This window comes from Coffea arabica, chromosome 2e (assembly GCF_036785885.1).
Source record: "Coffea arabica cultivar ET-39 chromosome 2e, Coffea Arabica ET-39 HiFi, whole genome shotgun sequence".
NCBI lineage: Eukaryota > Viridiplantae > Streptophyta > Magnoliopsida > Gentianales > Rubiaceae > Coffea > Coffea arabica.
In genome coordinates, this window is record NC_092313.1 from 75170977 (window position 1) to 75193489 (window position 22513).

The 22513-nt window shown below is 36.2% G+C and overlaps 3 protein-coding genes across 7 annotated transcripts; all 3 read right to left on the reverse strand.

Annotated features, from left to right (window-relative positions):
• Positions 1-307: 307 nt before the first annotated feature.
• On the reverse strand, positions 308-7381 carry LOC140003785 (beta-amylase 2, chloroplastic-like). 3 transcript variants are annotated; one of them, XM_072081145.1, is made up of 10 exons: positions 6720-7381; positions 5944-6231; positions 5524-5598; positions 5088-5291; positions 4089-4283; positions 3393-3557; positions 2575-2835; positions 1623-1841; positions 1226-1445; positions 308-510 (listed from the first exon to the last, which is right to left on the reverse strand). In XM_072081145.1, the coding sequence occupies exons 1-10, from the start codon at positions 7152-7154 to the stop codon at positions 482-484; spliced, it is 2091 nt and encodes a 696-aa protein (XP_071937246.1). In that variant the 5' UTR covers positions 7155-7381; the 3' UTR covers positions 308-481. The 3 variants fall into 3 exon arrangements, with proteins under 3 accessions (XP_071937246.1, XP_071937247.1, XP_071937245.1); XM_072081146.1 differs by having other exon boundaries at positions 5524-5574; positions 5944-6255; XM_072081144.1 differs by having other exon boundaries at positions 5944-6255.
• Positions 7382-11920: 4539 nt separating this feature from the next.
• On the reverse strand, positions 11921-16401 carry LOC140037099 (beta-amylase 2, chloroplastic-like). 3 transcript variants are annotated; one of them, XM_072081150.1, is made up of 9 exons: positions 15852-16398; positions 15506-15583; positions 15055-15258; positions 14661-14855; positions 13840-14004; positions 13394-13672; positions 13071-13289; positions 12400-12619; positions 11921-12290 (listed from the first exon to the last, which is right to left on the reverse strand). In XM_072081150.1, exons 1-9 carry the CDS (start codon positions 16149-16151, stop codon positions 12244-12246), a joined length of 1707 nt encoding a protein of 568 aa, XP_071937251.1. In that variant the 5' UTR covers positions 16152-16398; the 3' UTR covers positions 11921-12243. The 3 variants fall into 3 exon arrangements, with proteins under 3 accessions (XP_071937251.1, XP_071937252.1, XP_071937253.1); XM_072081151.1 differs by having other exon boundaries at positions 13412-13672; positions 15852-16397; XM_072081152.1 differs by lacking the exon at positions 12400-12619 and having other exon boundaries at positions 11921-12351; positions 15852-16401.
• A 4528-nt stretch (positions 16402-20929) lies between these two features.
• LOC140037100 (gibberellin 20-oxidase-like protein) lies at positions 20930-22294 on the reverse strand. The gene is made up of 2 exons (XM_072081154.1): positions 21803-22294; positions 20930-21712 (listed from the first exon to the last, which is right to left on the reverse strand). The coding sequence occupies exons 1-2, from the start codon at positions 22159-22161 to the stop codon at positions 21112-21114; spliced, it is 960 nt and encodes a 319-aa protein (XP_071937255.1). The 5' UTR covers positions 22162-22294; the 3' UTR covers positions 20930-21111.
• Positions 22295-22513: the final 219 nt, after the last annotated feature.

Consider the following 22513-nt stretch of genomic DNA (forward strand, 5'->3'; position numbering starts at 1 on the left):
TGGACGCACCAACATAAATAATACTATCAATTTTCCAAACTTGCAAGATGGCCAATCATTCTGGAGTCTTAGATGAGTTTCTCGAGTAAAGAATAAACTATTCGTCTAAAAAGTTCATCAGTATATCATTGCCACAAGAACAAAGGAAAGGGCAAATTATGCCTTTAATTGGAACTGCACTACTTGAACGGTACTAGAAAATTACAGTATCATTTTCATCAAATCCAATTCGCACGCATACAAATATGTTTCGGCAATTACTGTTTTACTCCCAACTACTGAATTTCATGAATGTATATACCAAAACTCAAATAAGATTGCAGGGTCTATCATAAATTAGTTAAAACTAAAAGAATGCAGCTAAATACATAATGCTTTGATGATATCATACAATTGCATTTACAAAAATGTAGCGCGACACTATATACCAAGGGTTGTGCACTCCTCAGCCTTTTTCAGTAAGAGGGTAAAGCTTTGGAAGCTAAGCCAGTATATCAAGAACGGCTTCCCCTGCAGCACATATATAAGATCAGCATTAGTAATGTTGCATATGCACTATTTCTATATCTTAGATCCAAACTCGTAACAGATTCCCCAAGTCACGAGCAAATCAGTTGCTCCAGGGAGGACATTTTCATACCATCTCTAAGTCACAGATATTGTAGAAAAGATGAGTACATCTAAACTAGAAATCATCCACCATGTGACCACAAGCTATAAAACAACATAAAGGCCAAGAAGGCTATTTAAGGAAATGTAAAATGAATAAATTGGAGGCCTAATTTTACTTTTGGAAGAAGTAAATAGGATGAATACATCAGCAACATCCTGACTTTTTTCGGTCCAATACAAAACTTTTTACCTTTCTTGAACTACTCTACGAAGCTGAAGAGACCTCGCTATGTCACCGTAAATCCACAGCAAGAAGGTCAAGCAACAGTCAACAAGCAACCTCTTAGTAACTCAACTATGAGATAAGACATTTATACAGCCATATCTTAGCATTTGGCATGCCTTCTGAAACCTAATCCTTTCCAAGTAGTATTGCATAACCTAACAGCTAAGACAGCATTTGTGAAAGGCCAGGTAGTTTATGCTTATTGAAATTATCTAAAAATATTCTCATGCATTCTGAGCTGAGAAGCTCAAACTCATGCCCTATCTGCATGCCAAAAGAGACAAGTACCAATGAGCTATTGGAAAATGAAAACATCCAATGTCATACCATGCACTCTCTTGACAAACCGTTCAAACTCCAAGAAATTGTGTCTTTCCATTAAAAGAGGGCTAAGCCTAAGGTAGGTAAAAGAAAAAAGGTGTCTCCCATCAGGATCGTTCATTGGCTTGGCTTTCTCTGATAAATAGTTGTAGCCTTCCCTGTCATGGCATGGAAGTGCATTTTCACTAGCAACAGGTACACAGACATCCCAAGCGGTATTCAGCACCTGGAATACAGCATATTAAAAGGCAAAATTCATTGAACAATAATAGGTTCCTTCCGGAGAGTTGGTGCATCAAATTTCCTATATAAGAGCAAAGTTTTTGTGATAGAAAATATTCTATTGCTGGAGAAATAATTAAATTCTTGTATTGGAAGTAGAAGGCATCACAGTGATGCTTACTTGCCAAGTTAATCCCTCAGGGTCAGCCAAAGCCTCTGAGAAGTCAACATTCTGGTTTAACAGGCTCATTCCAGCACATGTAAAGTTCAGTATGACACCATGCTTCTTCAACATTGCCACGATTGCAGCATAACCATCACGATTACATGAGTTATAAAATCCAGATGTTAACTCAGTGGCATGGCTTGCAGTCTTGTACCACCAAGGAGTACCTGATAGCTGCTCAACAATAAGAAATAAAAAATAAAAAAAAAAGCAAAGAAGTTCGGATCAATTTCTGCTGATTGCTGAAATGTGAATTCTTGTTGGCAAACTATATCCATTTTCTTCACATTTGATATAGAAAGCACACAAAATCAGCACACAGCTAGCAAATGGACGCATAAAAAAATTGCAATTGAACATGAGAAAAATGAACTATGTCATGCACTATCGTTATTTGGTGCAGGTGGAAGTGTTGTTCATTCCAGAGAACAATTTCCCATTATTAGCATAAATGTGCACGAGGAGAGATCTTTGAAATGAAGCAAGAATCTGATGTCATGCATGTCAATCCCTTGCTTGCTTGCTTAGGTCATATAGAGCACAGAGGTGAAAACAGAAGAAGCATCATTTTCATTGTTTAAGAGCAGCCAACTGTCTGTTTGTCTCAACCTCCTTGGTTTTCATCTTGATGGTTAGTTAAATATCTTAAATTCAGATCATACAAGACTACACTGAATAATTCCAGCCACTATAACCCTATATCTATTGATAATGAGTGCAAGGCAAAGCCTTCCTGCAAATCGCTATGAGATACATTACTGAACTAGGACAGATGCACCACAATTGCATTTGTCAGTGCCAGAGGAAAATTTCTAATGTTAATGCTTCAGCACAGTTGCAAGACCCTCAAAAGTTAACTCATAGATGATTGAATGGTATCCTATACTTGACAAAGAAAGATGACTACCTTTACAGCAATGCAAGTACCCTCAAAAACTAAATTGGCAAGGGAAAGCACTCGATCACCATGTTCAATCAAAACTTGAGAATACCAATTCAGGAAAAACCTCCCATAATAGCCATCATAATCTCCTCCATCACAAAAAAATCCTGTTTCATGCGGGCAGGAATTGTAAGAACCTGCATTATCTGGTCCTCGTGCCCAGAAGGAATGCCCCCTGTTTTCAGCTGCCTTCCTCAGGCTATTCAACATATATTGGTCATAACACTGAAAAGATAAAACGGATGACATTGATGGTTGAAATGAGGACACTGTCACAAATAATACATACACAATGACATTCTTGATAAAAAAGTTTCAAGTAAATAGGAAGCGACACCACATGCTAGCTATTCAAATGCGACTATGTGCTTCGTTACTTAGTTTAGATAGATGCTCATATTTTCATTTGCATGGAAAAGAAACCTCATCTCAGATCAAGAAAATTGGCCAACAACAGAGACAATTTCAACAGGTAAAGCACTTGTTCAATGAAATATAAAAGAGATTCAATAAATAAGAAATGGATAAGGAAGGAGAATAGAAGAGCTGTCCAAGTTGCAATCACACTACAGAAATGGAAAGCAATTTTCATCAGTGTTGGGTTTTCCTTTTTCTACCTCCTCAATTCTACCCTTTAAAGTAACGCAAGAAGGATGATGCTAACACCCTCCTGGTGCCATCATGAACCCAAAAAGAAATGACTAAAACTGCAAGACTCCTGATAATAATCTCCTCCCTTTAAAACCCCCTTCTCTTCACAGTGTGTCACGATAATTTAATACCTGAAATTCACCAATGCCAGGGTATCTCCAACCATGCTTTACAGGATAAGATGGATATCTTAGCTCCCCACAAGGGCCTAGTCCAACTTCAATCATGGAGATCATGCCATCTTCAAAAAACTCATCAAATTCGGCTCGGAAGCTCCTCATGTAGTCAAAGTAAACCTGCATCAGTTTCAGAGTATGGAATTGATCAAGCCTTTATTTGGAAAACTATATCTTCAAAGATGACTGCACGCCTACATGTACATTAAGCAATAAGGAACACCACCAAAAGAGAAAAGACTACAACAAGGTTCACTTAAACACATCTGCCAGGATGTATGCAAAATGTACAATTTTGGTGCAAATTATACATGAAAAACGCATAAAATGAAATGCATGGGCAGAAAATACCCCCATAGTAATTTCTCATAGCACCTAGGCACCTATTATCGAGGTACAGACAAGATTAGTGATTGCTCAAAAGATACCATTCAGAACGCTTACCACTTATCTGAAAACAACTCCAACAAAGTCAAGGCTGAAGGAACATTCTCTAAAAGAATGAGGTACAAATGGGTTCCTATAGAACTTCAGTCTTGTGATGTTTCAGCATGCAGATGAACGAAGTTAAACAGGCCAATGATCATAAACATAATATATGGGCACAGCTAAAGAAATTCTACGTCAGTTGAGCATTGTTTATTAAGATACCTCAACAGCAGTCCGACCTCTTAATACCCTTTCCTTGTCAATCCCCCATGACAGACATTCTGGATTCCGCCTTCCTGCTCTGTCAGTGAAATATATATCAGGATTGCTTCTACCAATTTCAGCTACCCAGTTAGGCAGTGGAATGCAAACATCATCCCCAATGTTACCACCACATTCATGGAAAGACATTACAACCTGATTCCAAATTGAATAGCATTCAGCAATTTAAAGAGGAATTTTAACAACATGCAAAAACACCATAAAGCAGTTTCTTTGCACTGAAGACACAAACCTAAAGATGCATTTGCCTGATTATTCTAATCACCAGTTCGTTATACACCCATTCCTCTAAGAAATACAAGCTCCAAACATTTATCTTTCATGATCAAGTATGAAGGTTCACATTAAACTTGCTATTCTTTCCAAGTCTAAACAATCTTGAACCTGGAAGGAACATTCTTCCACGAGTTAATCTACAGTTCACACATAATTTGACCTAATCAACTAGATAATGTTGCACTTTGAAACATCATACCTTCAAGAAAGTCAAAGATCCATGGTTTCCCCAAGAGAGTTTTTTTTCATCCCCCCTCCCTGGCAGATACTGACCACTGTACCGATACAATAGGAGAGAGAATACCTTACCCCCCCCCCTCCCCTGGCGGGCAGATACTAACCACTGTACTGATACAATAGGAGGTAAAAATTACACAATGTACAGATACTGACCACTGTACTGATCCAATCCCTTTATTGACTTAGAATTTCATAACTAATAAAGTACAAACCAGTTAAAGTAGGAGAATCTTACATATGATAAACAGATGATTGATCAATAGAGCAGGTAAGTATGGAAGTAATCATCGAAACAGCAGGATGCTATAACCTATTAGAATTGCTTATCTAAGATACCCAACCCCTCAAAAATCACAGAAAGCGAAAAATATAATAAAAAAGAAAAAAATGAAAACTATAAAGAAGGATTAAAAGCAAATCTACCTGCAACTTAAGCTTAAGCTCACGCACAATTTGAAACAGCCGCTTATATCCATTCCAGTTATACTCCTGAGGAACATGTGCTTCCACTATTCCCCACCAGCAATCAATCATGACTCCATCAACATTTATTGATTTCAAGACTCTGAGTTGTTTTATAATACCATCTGGATCAACGAGTTCACACTTCATATTGATAATTCCCAACTGTCAACAAAATATGCAGAGACATAAAACGCAAAATGTTATTGCCACTGGAAAAAGGCATCTCTGAGCTAAGGCTACATAAGCTAGCCTTTCTAGGACCCGGTGGCAGGAGCCTCTAGTGCAGGATGTGAAGATTTTGCAGGGCAGTAACTAATGAGATGCATCCTCTAATTAGCAAAGACAATAGGAGAAAAAACAGATAAAGCAAAAAAGAAAATTCTGGAAAACTTACAGGTAGCATAACATAAACAGGAACATAAGGAGTGCCAGCAAAATCACGCTCCTGCAATTTTGTTGAGATGTCAACCTAACCAAGAATTAGAGAAACTTGTCATCAAGAAGTATCAACATATGTCAAGCAACAGATTAATTGATCCTGTTGAAGATGAAGGCCTGAATTCCATATGCAATCCTCGCATATGGCACATATATAGCTCTATATTGACAATAACTCTCCTCTAATCAACTACTATAACCATTAAACCTCACTTATTATTTCTATTAAAACTGATGAACAACAAATGAAGGACAACAGAACAAACACAATGTTGAAAGCCTCGTAAATATTTGTAAGACACAGCCCTGATACAAAAGGCGAGGATTAAACAAGCCACAACCAGAACCAAAAAGCTCAGCTAAATCCATTCATTACCTGCTTGTTGTCAAGAGAATCTATGGAACCTCCAAGAAGAGGATCATTATGTACATCTCCTCCATCTCCCAGCAGTGGTGAAGAGTTAGTCCGGATGCTTGAGGATTCATCATAGGGAGATGATGTGGGCACAAAAACACTCTTCATTTGACATGCATTATAATCAACGGTGTTCTGGTAAGGTGAAGAGATGCCTCTCAAGGAAATAGGTGGAGTTTGTTGTGCTGGGATGTGTGAAGACGATGAAGTCACCACGGTGGAACATGTGCCACCAACAGGTCTTGCACCCTGCAGACATTGAAGATTACAACCCTGCATGGGTTTTCTTAAGATTCACAGGAAACCAAAAGCTGATGGATCCACAGTAGGTAATTATGTCATGCAGATGACAGCCAACATTCATTGTTGCTTTTGAAGGCAAACCCAAGGTACATCAAGTGACTTGCATTTATGTCATACAGAAATTCCCTGAGATAGTCTGTTTAGTACAAAGCAATAATAAATCATGCATTATTATACACAAAGTTGAGATTAAATTAATGTTTCTCCAGCCATTATATCCTTGACGGACGGACTGGTACTTACAATAATCTGTTGAATTAGCTTAAACCATGGAGAAGTATTCCACAACCAGTAAAGGGGTTAATGTAGCTCAGAACCCTATCATGGTGTTTTTATTCTTGAATTAAGTGATCTAGGTAATCCAAGGCAAAAATTGTAGCACCACAAAATGTTCTGATACTTGTTGGCATCACATATCTTCTATTAATAAATACCTGTGATCTGGAAGGGAAGGTGGTTCCATCTGGAAGAACCACCCACCCCGCTTCCCTTGCCAAAGCAGCAATAACATCATTTATATCAGCTCTGACTCTAAGGTTATAGTTCCCATGCCTTCGAAGGCCTGCTAAGATCTTTGCAGTAATAGCCCTTCGTTGACGCTCTCGTAACTTAGTTCTCTCCTTTTCTTCTTGAGGCCTACACCTCCGTGACCCTCCCTGAGGAGTAGGCTGCTCTTGATATTGCTGATGATGTACAAACCTATTGTTACTACTTGCCGATGCAAGTCCCCCATCAACACCTAACATTGGCGGGCTCTCAATATTCTTCTCTCCATCATCATCATCCTCATCATCTTCTTCTTTTACATCCATCCCCATTTCCTCATCATCATCTTCACTTGTCACAAATCTTTGCATCTCTGCTGCCATTGTATTCCACTCTCCTCTTCTATCTAGCAACTTTCCCTTCTAACAGCTCGAGGTGTCGAACAGAATCAGTATTCTCAATTCGAATGCCATCTAAAGACTACTCCAAACTTCTCTTAGTGGGAAAACACCCTAAACACTCCTAAGGGCGGCAACCCGGGGGGTGGGGGTGGTGTGCCCGCAGGGGTAGAAATGGGCGGGGGCTGGGACGGGGGCTGGGGGAGAAAATTTTCCCCCGGCCTTAAAACGGGGCAAAAACGGAGCAGCATACACCCGCCCCATATTTCGCCACGTCCCTCGCATATTAAAAAAATTATATATATTTAATTATAATCTAATTCTTTATATTTAATAACATAATTGTGTATCTCTAATTATTAATAAGTAATAATCTAATGACCTGTGTTTTGTTTTCAACTTGACAGATTGTTAATTTTATTTAATGTCGTTTAGAATTGTGTTATTGTAAGTAAACATACAATTGTGACTTGATCCTATTACATCTCAGTCAGTCGAATGTTTTAATATTATTTTCATAGTATTGACAGATTACTAATCTTTTTTAATTATTAGCATTTACAATTCGTTGAATGGTTTAAGTTAAGTACTTGAGCATGTCTTTATTGAATATTTTAAAATAAAAATAAATGATATGGATATCAAAATTTTTCAAATAATAGTTTGCTTACATCATAAACATATTTTTCAATCCATCTTTTTATATTTTTAATCATCTTTTTATCTTACATATATTATATTATAAAAAATTCTATAATAATTATTATAAATAATCCGCCCGCCCCAATCCGCCTCGTAGCCACCCTTAAAGCCTCCAAACTACAAACTTGGCATGATCACAAAGCTCCAGTCAACCGAAGAGATGAGAGTCCCACAGACACAATCAAGTCAATTAAAGATTAAAGGAAAGTAAAAATAACGGATAAGATACATGATGAAGGCTCTGCCCACAATTTTTCCAGTACTTGGAAATTACGTCACTACACACCATTTCTCTTTCTGACAAATGGCAATTATCATTATTGTGGATTCAATTATTACCACTTGAAACTTGAAAGCCTGTCCTATTTGCGTTTGCATTTAAAAAAAAACACACACACACACACACACATTTTACTCTGTCAAACAAAGGAAGACCCGGACATCCTGTGTCGACAAAAAAAAAAAAAAAAAAAAAAAACAAAGGAAGACACTCTCAGAATGCTAACTTAACAAAGCAAATTGTAGCATTATCAAGAATTTCCAATGAACTAAATTCTGTTTATTTTTTTTAGGGATAATTTTAGAAATCCCCCCTGAGATATTTTATAGTTTCACTTAGCACCCTTAAAGTTTTAAAAAATCACTTACCCTCTTTATTTTCAAATTTTTGTAACATTCTCAACCCATTTCAAATTATATCATTAAAATAGTACTATGTTTAGGAAAGAGAAAGTTAGTTCATTCCAAAGTTGCCTTTTTTGTGATTTCTTAGTTGTAATGACAAATCAATTTAAAATACTTTCATATTTAAAAACTTGATGAATGTGTATTTTAGTAAAAACTTTATAAGTTTATAGTTGAGAAATGTTTTAACAAATCACATCTATAATTTGGAGACAAAATTTTAAATTGATAAATCGTAAATAATTAACAAAGTTGTAAAAACTATTTGAAATATTGTAAAGATGTGGAAAATAACTTTTTTCATCCTCTAAACATCTTAAATAAGTTCTAAATGTAATTTAAAAATTTTTCCCTTTTCTAAATTTTCAAGCCATCCATTCAAATAAATAAAAATTAAAGATTCTACATAGTTCATAAAATTTATTAAATACAATCAAAATATTTTTCATAAAAAGAAAGATTTTTCTCATTTGATAATCTAAGAGCATGTGATAAACATATAGTTAAATAAATGTCGGACAAATACTAAAGTTTTTTGAATTATAACTAGCCTCCTAAATTGCAACACTTTTGTAAAAGAAATCTACATTTTTGTCAAAAAAAATAATAACAATAATATCGGGTTTATTTCTTACTATGTGACCTTAGAGTACCAAATAGACAAACCTTGAATGAAAAAAATTACTTTGCAATTTGAAAACAGGTTAAATAAAATTTTATTATTTATTTGTACTTTAAAAAAGCATATTGTTTATGATTGCAATTATTATATGGTGGTCCTTTTGAAAAAAGAACATCTTCATACTTTTTGTCCTTATTTTAAACATATCATTATTATACTCACAATTTAAAAAATTAAGGCAATGAAAGGGCATTATTGGAAAGAAATTATCTCTCTTTCCTAAAATGAGTATTTTAATCATATAATTTGAATTGAACTGTTACAAAATTTTGAAAATATGGGTGGTAAAATTTTAAAAACCTCAGGGGAGGTTTCTGAAATTACCCCCCCCCCCCCTTCTCTTTAACTCAGTTCACTAAACTGTATGCGCTGGAACACAATTAATCATTCACGTATCCAAAGAAAAGCATAATTATTCATTCATTTCATTTAAAATTTCCCATAAACACAGAACTCCAATGCAAATTAACTTTTGAATATGAGAACATCTCAGCCTATAACTTAATAAAAACTGTTGCTTTATTCTGCTCTTGTTCGTCTATTCTTTCTTTATTCAAACTTAAGTTCAATTATGCTAAACTATCAGCAAGTTCAAGCATTTCCAAGATTTTTCAGCCTTAAATCTCGATAATAGCAAATTAAAGAATATAAATCAACTGACTACGGCATCGTTCTTCAATCTCTTACGCTGAACTCACCTATCCAGCATTTCCTAGATTTTTTAACCAATAAATCTCGAAAAATAGCAGCTTTACTTTAGAATAACTTGCTACGGACTATTACTGAAAAGCTTCATTTAAGCCAGCTCAGATCTATCCAGAAACATGACGAGGGAATATTCCAATGGGCCAATCGCTGCAAACTAACCCAAGAGTAAAAAGGAGTCAGTGCTCTTGAGAGCATCCACAAAAGTGTATATCCTTCGGGATGTAATTCATATGCCACATCAGCATTTCACTATCTCCTTTTTTTTATTGCACTCTCATCCACAATGGATCACACTCACACTCACATAGTATAATAGCATGGGTCCACATGTCACATCAGCATTCCACTATCTCCTCTTTTATTATACTCTCTCCTCTCTTTTATTTTAATAATGCACAACTCACAACCCATAAATAAATAAATTTATTATTTAAAAAACACTTATTTTTAAAAATAAATTATTGACGTGACACCTCAAACGTGAAAATATCATAATAATCCATTATTAATTAATAATACCCTATCTATTGAATTTAACTCCACGACATAATATTAAAATTAAATAAAATACAAGTAATAATATAACGAATAATAATTTTCATTATTATTGCCTCCGAATCGTTCCCAAATATGCTCGACCAAATCCGACTGAAGTTGATGATGTACTTCCCGATCACGTAGTTCTGCATTCCTTTGAAGATAATGGTGAAAATTTTCGACTGAACCTTGAGTCACAGGGATCGTTGGTTCTTCATCATCATCATCCCAGTTTCTTATTGCATCTCCCTCATCCCAATCACAGGGATCGTTGGAAATTTGATGGATGATTGGAATTGGGTAAATTTGGGTAATTTGGAATTGGAAATGGATAATTTGGCAAATTTGGATAATTTTGGAAATTTTGGTGGTTTTGATTTTGTGAAGCGGATGAATTTTCTATATTTGGACTATTTAACATATTTCGAAAACTACTAAGATTCTCATCCATAATGATAAAATACTGAAATTTATAAAATTATATAAAGAGATTGAAAATAATGAATAAGAGAGTAGAAGAGATAATGGAGTAGAAGATTGTAAGGTGAAATAAAAAAATTACATTGTGTATTTATAGGAAGTAAAATAAATTATTCGTTGCTAAAATATAGCCGTTGTAAAATAGCTGGCTCCAAAAATGACTGTTGTAAAATGTTTTAAAAAATGACCAAGTAAAATGCTGTCTCATTGTGGCTATTTGGACGTTTGCTGGTGTTGCCATGCCGTTTGGGTTCCACAGCATCTTCCATGACGCGCACCATCAATATTGTACGTGTAATCTCCATGATACGGCACCAGTGGAGTCGTGTAACGGGGGCATTATACCCCCCATTATACATTGCTGTGGATGCTCTAAAACTATGAAATCGGCAGAGAGTTCGAAGAATGTTGGTATTCTCGAGGTTCAGGAGAATTCCGGATTAGGCTCCGGTGACGGAGGAAAGAGCAAGAGAGAAATGTGTGACCGTGTGAGGGTAGGGTTTGGCACGAGTCAGGTGTTATGCACGTGCAAGGAGGGCCACAGCAGCAACAGATCTGTGAGCCAACTGCTATCAGTGGATTTGGTGTGCAATGGAGGCCAAACAAAAAAAAAAAAAAAAAAATTTTTTTTTGTGTAATTTTCTGAAAAAGTCTAAATCTATTTGTCCTTTCCTTTTTTTGTGCAATTTTATTTGGTATGCAGTGAAGAAAAGAAGAAATTTTCTGATGGGATTTATAGTTAAAGAATCCTAACCAGCTAATTGCTTAAATCAAAGAAATAGACATTTAAGCAGCTAAATTCATTATGGTGGAGTGGTGGGCAAGGATCATTTTTAAGGGACAGAGAAGAGCCCTGTCCTACAATGCTAATGGCATTTTAGCCTGCTACACATGCCAAATTGACTTTGGTTCTGGAATGAAGCAAGTGGCAAATGGAAATCTTTCCTTGAACACAAAATTGTAAACCCCCTTCCACGAGAAGGACAAAAGTCTCTACCATTGTCAAAGAAGTGACAGTGATCCCAATACAACCCCATTGCTCATCAGGTTCTTTTGCTTTATGTACAATTGAAAGATGGAGGCACTTTTATTTATAGGGGAACACTCAATATGACTAACACTACATACCATTGTACAATGCCAACAAAGTTGAATTAGTTAGCCTTCTAACTGTTTAAGTTGCAGCTGCCTGTTATTGTCAATTCCTGTCACAAGAAGATAAAAGACTTGTACTCTCACGTTTCCTAATTCATCCACAATCTGCCAATTTGTTAAAGAATTTCAGTGAACTTCACCCAGACTGCCTGTTGAATCAGATACGGGTTCTCCTGCACATGATACATATGAAGCGAATACTGAAACCTTCATCCAATATCATTCAATTGCTGCCTGGAAGGAATTTTTAATATGGATAAGATAATCAGAGAACAAATTTACCATGCATTCTCTTTACAAATCGTTCAAACTCCACAAAGTTATGTTTCTCCATAAGAACTGGGCTCAGTCTCAGGTAGGTGAAGGCAGATAAATGTCTCCCATCTGGATTACTCAGAGGCTTGGCATTTTCTAGTATCTTGTTGTATCCTTCCCTATCATAGCAAGGTAGTGCATTCTCACTTGCTACTGCTATGCTAACATCCCATGCAGCATTTAGCACCTAAAATGATAGTTAAATACTTCAAAAAATTGCTAAAGCTAAACTGCAGAGGTAGTATTATTGGATGGGCTTTCTTTTCCTCTTCTTTTCTGATGAAAATAGTTGATGGCTTTTATGTACCTAAGCTAATTTTGGATTCTGTTTCTCGTAAATTGTAATATATCGAGAGCAAACTTCAATCACATCATGCTTTATCATGTTCAACCGCCACATACAATTCGTTTTTAATATTCTTTGTCAAATATGATACCATAAGGATATGTATCGAAGATTTTTTAAAACCATCCATGAGGAATTCATGTCCAGTTGTATGCACACCATTAAGCTAATTAGGCCATTGAAACTGCATTCCCAAAATGAATGTCTTTCTCTTGAAGGGGAGTATACTAGCATTCCGTAGAAGAAAAATGTTGTTAGCAGGAATGAACCACTTAAGTTTTGAGATGCTTACCTGCCAAACTAACCCCTCAGGATCTGCTAATGCCTCCGGAAAATCTTCATGTTGGTCCAATGTACGCAACTCAACACATGTGAAATTTAGAGAGGTATCATGCTTCTTTAACATAGATGCAATTGGAGCATAGCCATCACGATTGCAGGGATTATAAAACCCAGCAGTCAACTCAGCAGCATGGCTGGCTGTCTTGTACCACCAGTGGATACCTGATAGCTGCTCAAGAACCAAAATATATCAAGACTTGGATTTTAAACTAAGATTAAAAGGGTAATATTCATTTTGAACAGAGAACAATGTCATGTTTCTCTGTTCATGACCTTTTTGTAGATGGTAACCTTTGCAGCAATCGCAGTTCCTTCAAAGGCCAAGTTTGCAAGAGAAAGAACACGATCACCATGATCAACTAGAATCTGAGAGTACCAATTTAGAAAGAACCTTCCATAGTAGCCATCATAATCACCTCCATCACAAAAGAATCTTGTTTCATGTGGCCTAGAATTGTAAGAACCTGCATTATCAGGTCCTTTACCCCAAAATGTGTGTCCCCTCACTTCTGCTGCCTTTTTCAGACTCTTCATCAAGTATTTGTCATGGCACTTGAGAAGCAGAAAAGGTTTTATAAGTTACAATAGTTGCAGCAGACTCAAGAGAAACCTGAAATATAACGTAATAAAGGAGAAAATGGGCAAAAAAAAAAAAACACTATATCGTAGAAAAGTTGGTGGCCTAACAAATGGTGCATGAGTCATTGCATAAGAAGTACCTGAAATGCACCAATTCCAGGGTATTTCCAACCATGTTTTGCTGGATAAGAAGGATAGCGCAGCTCTCCACATGGACCTAGTCCAATTTCTATGTCAGAGATAGCTCCATCTTCGAAGAACTCATCAAACTCCACACGAAAGCTTCTCATGTAATCAAAGTAAACCTACATTGTTTGGATAAGGAAAAATGAAAATGGTTTAGCAACAAAATCATCATCAGAAGCACAGAAAAAAAGTTCTGAATGAAGTCCATTTGATGCGAATGAAAACTCATGAGTATGAATTGCATAATTCTGGAATGAAGAGGTTGATTACATGATACTGATACTATCCACATGTTTGGAAACAACTGGCCTCAGCAGCCAAAAAAAGAAAGAAGAAAAATGAGGGTGACATAAATATAATGTGCCATATCAGTTTCTTAATATCTTAAAGATACTATAGAAAATTGATTGCTGTTGGATCACAGTCATCTTTAATACAGTGTGCCAGAGGCTGCACCCGATTCACAGCCACCTGCAAGTCATGTTTCCAAGAATGATCTAATTCCAGGTTTCAGTGTTAGCTTATGGCCAGGCCTAAATTCATTTGGAGATCATTCACTTCTAGAGCATCATTCCATTTATCCATATCAAACTTGAGGCCAAATAAGGTCCTATGCTGCTTCCAAGTCCAGAGAAAACCAACTGATTTCTGTGCAACGGCCAGGCTTCCTCATTAGCAGGTAAGCTCCAATTAGGGAGACAATAAATGCACAGATGACTGAATACAAATCTTCATAACATAAAAATAGACTTTACAAGATAAGAACCTATAGTACCTCTAGAGCAGTACGACCCCTTAGAACCCGTTCCTTGTCAATTCCCCAAGTAAGGCATTCATGGTTTCGTCTTCCATCTCTATCTGTAAAAAATATGTCTGGATTTCCACAGCCAATTTCTGTCACCCACTGTGGAAGTGGTATATGAACATCATCACCTACATTTCCACCACATTCATGGAAGGACATAACAACCTGCAAAATTGTTTTCACTAAAACTTATCTGAAGATTTTAAAAGGAAGTACAACCAATTCAACACCCCCTCCCACTGCCTCCTCCCCCCCCACACCCAAACCAAAAAATAATTAAAAAAAAGGCAGAAGTAACTCAGGGAGGACGCCATCAAAAAATAAACAGTTGTTGTAATAATCTAAGAAGTTCTGCACCTCTCACCTGTAATTTTAGATCAAGGTCGCGCACAATCTGAAAAAGCCTCTTGTAACCATTCCAATTGTATTGTTGTGGAACATGAGCCTCCACTATTCCCCACCAGCAGTCAACCATAACTCCATCAACTTTTATTGACTTCAAGATCTTTAGGTGGTTTATCAGATCATCAGGATTAACCAACTCACACTCCATATTGATAACGCCTAGCTGTTTTCGAAAGAAGCAAGCTAGTGATTAGTGCAACGGTACTCTAACTCTGTTACACTGGTGGTCGAGAATCAAGTAAGATGGAGATAATACAACTATTTCACTAATATTTGTTTACTAAAGGGAAATCGAACCTAAGAAACACAGAAGACTTGGTGAAAGTCTAACCTATATCTGGGAAAAAGTATTACCATTGCATGAGATGCATGAGTTAATGAACGTGTAAAAATCAACTGTTGTAACTCACTGGTAGCATCACATATATAGGGACATAAGCTGTGCCTGTAAAATCTCTTTCTGGCAATCTTAGCTCTCCGTCAACCACCTGTGCGAATAAGAAAAGTCTGAGCAGCTGAAAAAACATAATTCCCCCTTTAGTGAAGGATGATCATACAACGAATTGGAATCTTTCCTTACTAGCTAGCCGATTAGTAAAGCTGCATGCCAACATCTCGTACATCAATCCATATAAATATTAGCTACAATTCTAGACTTATAGTCTAATAATTTCGCAATGCACCCGTATTTAATTTCTATAAATAGTTCAAACACATTTTTCAAGAAAGTCGAGAATCTTTGAAGGGCTTACGTACCTGATTGTAATCATTAATGTTGGTGGAAGAAATACCATCGGGCGAACTTGAATCATTGTCTCCGGCTATTGGATGATGATCCTCCACGCTCTCTCCCGTGTCTCGGACCAGAGCCCGAGTAGCAGAATTGGCGAAATCGCACTTTAATTTCCGCACTGAGTAGGGGAGTCTGAAATCGAACTTTGAAGACGCCAAGAAAAGAGACTGGCTTCGTCCCACCACCACTTGCGAAGCCATAGTTGAAGATGAAGAAGAAGGAGGTGGCCTAATCATCAAGTTGAAGCTTTGCTGCAATGCCATTTCAGGCTTTTCTTCTAAGTTCTAGCTCTGTTTCTCTATTATGATTTGCCTTGGCATCTTAATATGCGGGTGGAAACGAACTAACAAAGAGGGAAAGAAAGGGAGAGGATGGCGGGGCAAGAAATCCGTGAAAGAAAAGTGAAGGTGGGGTTACGGGATCCGGTGTTACATTGTACAGTAAAATTAGTTTACTACGTCACTTTCAATTTCTGGGCTGATTTCCTGTGCACTACACAGAACACACGTGTGGAAGAAGGGATAGGATAGAATAGAATAGAATATTACACTCTTTGCCGGCCCACAATTAGTAGTGTAGTATTACACATTTTTTTAAAAAAATAAATGCATACAAATTGCCAAATAAAATTTCATTTTAAATTTATGTGACACATGAATATGATTTCGTTTTGTTCATAATAATACATCCACAATCTACCATATTCTTGAATCTCGAAAATGTTTATATAAGACATAAGGATTTTTTTAACGAGTTCTCTCACTCATTATAAAATATTTAAAATATATCTAATCTAACGTATAGATACACGTTAACAATTGTTACGTTATTTTATATTTATATATATATTTTTAATTAATTTTACTTTTCTTAAAATTTAACACATGAATTTCATCTCACTCGTCAGACAAACTCAAAATTCAATTAATCGTCAATTATATTATATGTGTAATTATATGATAGTTCATGATAGTAAAGATTGATCCTGCCGGCTTCTAAACTTAAAACAACAAAAAAAAAAGTATGTAAAATAAAATGTGATTAAAGAACGTGTAAAAAAAAAAATTTTAAGTATTGAGGAGAGTTTGATAAATAACCCATCCAAAACGTCAAAGACACGCTACCATTCTTAATTTAGGAAAAAAAAAACTCAATTAAAATTATTGCAGCTGATCTGTTAGTGCGGCAGGCAGTCCAACCGAAAAAAGTAACATGATTTTTATACCCCTAACTTTGAAACGCTACCTAAAAGCTAAGCCATGGTACAGCTGCCAAAATCAGCATTCTCTGTGGGTTTGGATATTAGCGTAAATTTCAAGCTCTAACGTGATATATTTGGTCAAATTAACAGTATGCAAGTTCAATTTCAGCTAGGGCTGAAAACATGTCTCAACGAACCGGACAGAGGTTTGTTCATAATTTGTTTGAAGATTAAAATGAGTGTTTGAATTTGATGTGTGCTTGATAATTTTTTAAAAGAAATTGATTGAGATTAGTTTGATATTTTAAATGTTTGTTCACGAAAAGTTTAGATTGGCTTATCAAAGTATCGAGTTCAAGCACATCCAATTAGGGATGGCAACGGGGCGGGGTTGGGGTCCCCTGTTGCCTATTAGTTCCCCCCGTCCCCCGTTTCTTGCTCCCCCCGCCCCCGTCCCGCCTTGCCCCGCTTCCCCCGCAGGGGCACCCGCGGGGTTAATAAAATTTTATTATATAATTTTATTATAATTAAATTTTAATAAATAATCAAGTACTAAAATATCAACACATCACCAAATTATTATTCATTGTAATTTTACAATTGAAACTCATAAAAACAATCAAACAGAAGTTATTTGAATACAATCCAATATGATGAAATAAATATAACTAAAATAGTCAAGTTTTCACTTTTAGTACAAATGCAATCACTAATTCTTTATTGTGTTTGTGCTTTTTTTTGAGAAAAAAGTGTTATTCTATTAAGTGCAATTAGAAATTTAGTATAAATGTATTAGTAAATTTAGTATAACTAATTAATAAATTCTATTAGTAGACATGCATAATTATTCATATAATTGATAATATCAATTATATTACATAAACTATATACATCTAACTAATAATATCATTATCATAAGTTTATAACTAATTAACTTACATATTATATATATTTATATATATTTTTTTTTTTGTTTTGCGGGTGGCGGGGCGGGGGTATACTCCCCCGCCCCCCGCCCCGTTTCTAAGCGGGGGGAAATAATTCCCCCCCCCGCCCCAACCCCCGCTGCCATCCCTACATCCAATCAAAACTTGGTTTGGCTTGGTTTGAAATTTCATATTATATTATATAGAGATTTTCACTCTAATTTGTTGCTTTTTTCACTTAAATTTTGCTCTATGATATTTAAGAAATCAATTACGATGAATTAGGGACGTGATTAAAATCAATTATGCTTTTTTAAGAAATCCATTTGTGATGAATTAGGGATGAAATTAAAATCAACTTGCTATTTTATAAGGGAAGGAAAGAAGTGAAGTTAAGGAAGAAAACTATAAGTATATTTTTATGAAATTTATTTGTCTTATATGTTCTTGAACATCGTGAAGATTGTGATTGGTTACTTAATATTTTCTAACTAGAAATCATGTTCGAGTTTGGATTGATATCTAAACAAACAGATTTGAACGAGTTTAGTTCAAGTCAAAACTCAAGCCGAGTATCAAGATATTTGGTTCGATTCATTGCCTTAATTTCAGCCTAAGCACTATCCTTAATTGTTTAATCATCCATGCGTGCTTTGCCACCAGTTGGCTTTAATACAAATAAGCTCCAGTTCCAAATCTTATATTTATCATCCGAAGGAAATTTTCAAATACTATTAACTCTGAAAAACAGTAACAAACATATTGACACAAAAAAGTGACAAAGATTCAAAGCATATTCAAGCCTTCCAAATACCCAAAAAAAAAAAAAAAGAGCTTCTCAAAAAATTATTTATAAGCACAAAAATTCAAAAATCAAGAAATGCCTATAATAAAAAAGATATTCAAATACAAGTATATTACTAACCAAAAACGGATATAGTACAAGACAAGAGTAATACATCACCGGTGTGAATTTGTGGAGCTCCGAGAAACTAAATAATTTCAAAAAAAAAAAAAATTATGCAACTTCATCTGGAATCATCTTTTCATGGGTTTTGATCCATTTTCATTTCTTCTCCTTCACAATCTTGGCTCCAGGACCCCCAAGAAACTAGGAGACTAGGAAATGCATTGTGCCTTGTTTTATAGATGAATTGCCTATTGAGAGTACGCCCAAGAAACCAGTTTAAAGGCGTGGTTTGAGCAGCAAGTCAAAGACTTACGTCTTCAAATGCCTTATAAAGGCGGAAACGAAGAGTAACCGAACAAAGATCACGCTTCAGCTCATACCTCGAAGGCTGCGCATGAAAGCGTGTGCTATATCAATGGAAAAGCAAGCACGCTTTCCCCTAGAGGAGTAGTTGTTTGAGACACTGAGAATGACACCCACAATCAATTTTCTTGACTTGTCAAGTTGAAGATTATATATATATATATAATCTGCTACTTTTAGAGGATTACTTGATGCATGCTAAAGTCATAATTTGAAATAGTTAGACAAAAGTAGCAAAAGCCAATAGTCTCTTGGACTGTTGGTTCAATCATTGTCTCTCATCTTGTCATTTAATTGTGATTTCTTCCGACGGGAAATCTTGTCGGCTTCCCCTCCCCTTAAACTAGACTATAGTAGATTATACAAATGTTATCGTTGCGCAAAAAAAAAAAAAGACAAAAGTAGCAAAAAATGACTAATAATGGGTATTTGCTAGTAATGTACATTATGCTTCTGCTTCTGTCATACTTTGACTTAATTTTGTTCACTCTTTCATAGTTTCATCTTGATCAGAAACTGGCTAGTTTCTTTGTTTTGGTAGAAGTTCTGCCGCGCGAAGGCCAAAATCACCGAGAAAGAGCCGCAAAACACCACCACCACCCTCTGGCCATATAATGTATTTAAATACAGGTATTATCTGCATTAATTAGTAAATGGCTGAATAAGAACATCAATCAATCAACAAGAGCCATTGGATTGTTTGACTTTTACTGTTTTGAGCATGATTCCTGCAAATGCAAATTGCAAACCATGTGGAGACAACCATCATTACACACTTGTATAGGGCCATTCTGGTTAAAGTGACTTTTTTGAACAGTTGACTGTTGTAAATCATGATTAATGTGTATGATTTTTTAAGTTTCCAATTATTCCACAGTCCAGCATCAAAGTTCGCAGCATTATCATTGCGGTTGGCTTTACAGAAAGATGATTGCAGTATATATATTTTCACTAGATCTTCTTGCATATCTTAAAAGGGTGTCGACAAAAGCAACACCAGCTTTTCTCTGCCGGCCCCCGCATAAATCATGGCTATCCAACTAGCCTGTATTGTCGATCTATCTACATCCATGAATCATTGGTCTAAGACTTGATGCAGTTCATGTCCAGCATTTTGCCTTGTGATTGGTAGGGGAACTTACAAGCTCAAAGAAGTTAGAAGCGACTAGTTTCTTGTTAGGTTTTGATTTCAGCTAAGAAAAATGTACCATTCTTGGAACAATATAGTAATGAATTTTGCTACATTCATGACAATATGTCCTGATTTTTTTTAACTCGTAAAAACCCTCAAGTGCAGGAAGAATCTAGGTAGGATACAAAGAAAATAAATGTCTGCAGTAGACCTTATTGTGTTCTTGGCAAATAAGTCTTGATTAAGTAAACCAATTATAGTACAACATTGGCAGCAAAATGAGAAAAGAATCCTGCAGCTTATAGAATTGGATATGTGCTTCCAGCCATTATTAGCTCTCCATACATAAACATCTAGGCAAACATTTGAAAAGCTGATTACAATTTACATCATGTACAAGTTGGAAATTCTTGTTCCAACCGTGCACGCCTTATGTTATTACTACTAACTGGTCAAATTCAAACACCCCCCCCCCCCCCCCCCCCCCCTAATTCCTCACTATATTCTCCTTCCCTTCTTTCACTATACACAAACGAGCATTATGCAAACATGTGATCATAAGACAAACCAGCATGATAGCAGCAGAACTCTCAGAATCCAATTCCTAGATTGCCATCATAAAAATGACTGATGATATCTTCGTCATGTAACATATATTCCAACCTAAACTTAACTTAGGTTTCCACTTCTGTTACTCAATCCCTGCAAAATCTTTAACGGTGAAGCCAACTTTCTCAAACTTTCCCTTTTCATTGTTCTCTCTGAATTTCAGGTAATCTGAGCAAACAAAGGGCTTGTAAATCCTTGAATTTTCCCTGCCTACCACTTCATCAGGTGCCAATATAATTTTTTCATCCTCAAAGCACCAAAAGAAAGCTAGAGAGAACCGATTCACAAGCTTTCTAAGAACAACACGGTGCTCAGATGACCTGAACTTGTCATTGCTCCAAGCTTGCAAGACGTCACCAATATTGACCACTAGTGTCCCTTCACAAGGGACAATGTCCATCCATTTTCCTTCCCTTGATTTAACTTGGAGCCCTCCAACTTCATCTTGATACACAATCGTTATACAGCTCATATCAGTATGCATTCCTAGGCCTTCAGCTTCTTCTTCTTCTTCTAAACTTTCTGGAGGGGCATAGTTGTTAATTCTCAAATAGCCCTGACAGTTGCTGAACTCAGAATTATAGTACTTCATCTCAAATTCAGCTCCCAAGCTCATCAAGACAAGCTTCAGAACTTCTTTTGATATCTCTGTCATTTTTCTTCCATACTCCTGCAATATCTCACTGAAAATGAAAAACACGAGCATTTTCAAGAAGCCCTCTAAGAATACACAACAAAGAAGGGACTGGAAACATCAAATAAACAAATGTTACCTAAACTCACTGATGTTTGGTGCAGATAGGACCTCTGCAGAATCCTGAGCAGATGCAGCAAAATCTGGTCCAGAAACTCTAAGGCTCTCAAAGAATGGAGATGCAATGAAATGAGGAGTGTAAGTTTTCAAAGATGAAAAAGGGCCTAGCTTGAGTTTGGTCTCCGAAGGAAGGCTGAAGAGGTCTTTGGAGAGAGAGAGAATCTTGTCATACAGTTCCTTGGAGATCCCATGATTAGTTATCTGGAAGAATCCCCATTCACTGCAGGCTGCAGTCAAAGAGGACAGAGAGCATGAATCCAATGGCTTCGAGATATCCAAACTAGGTAGTTTTATGTTTGTCTGGGATTCAGAAATCATTGTCTAAAGCTAAGTAGAGTAGGTTAGTTTTGTCTGGATAGGATGGCTATAAAGCTAATAAGAAGGAAAGAGGTTTATAGGGGTATTAAGTACATATGCCTTTAAGCCCTCAAAACCTGATTATTGTTAACTATTTTTGGTACTCTAGACCATCACATGCATGCATAGGCACACATCAATATAATGGTTCAACTTTGGGAGCTCAATTTGGAATAACATATTGCATTAGAGTTGGAAATTAAGTGAGGACTGTATTTGTCTCTATGTGGAACAATATTAAAATGTTTGAATTGCTAAGTGCTAACATAATCAGCTCAAGCATGGGCCAATTCTAGGCGCTCCCCTATAACAA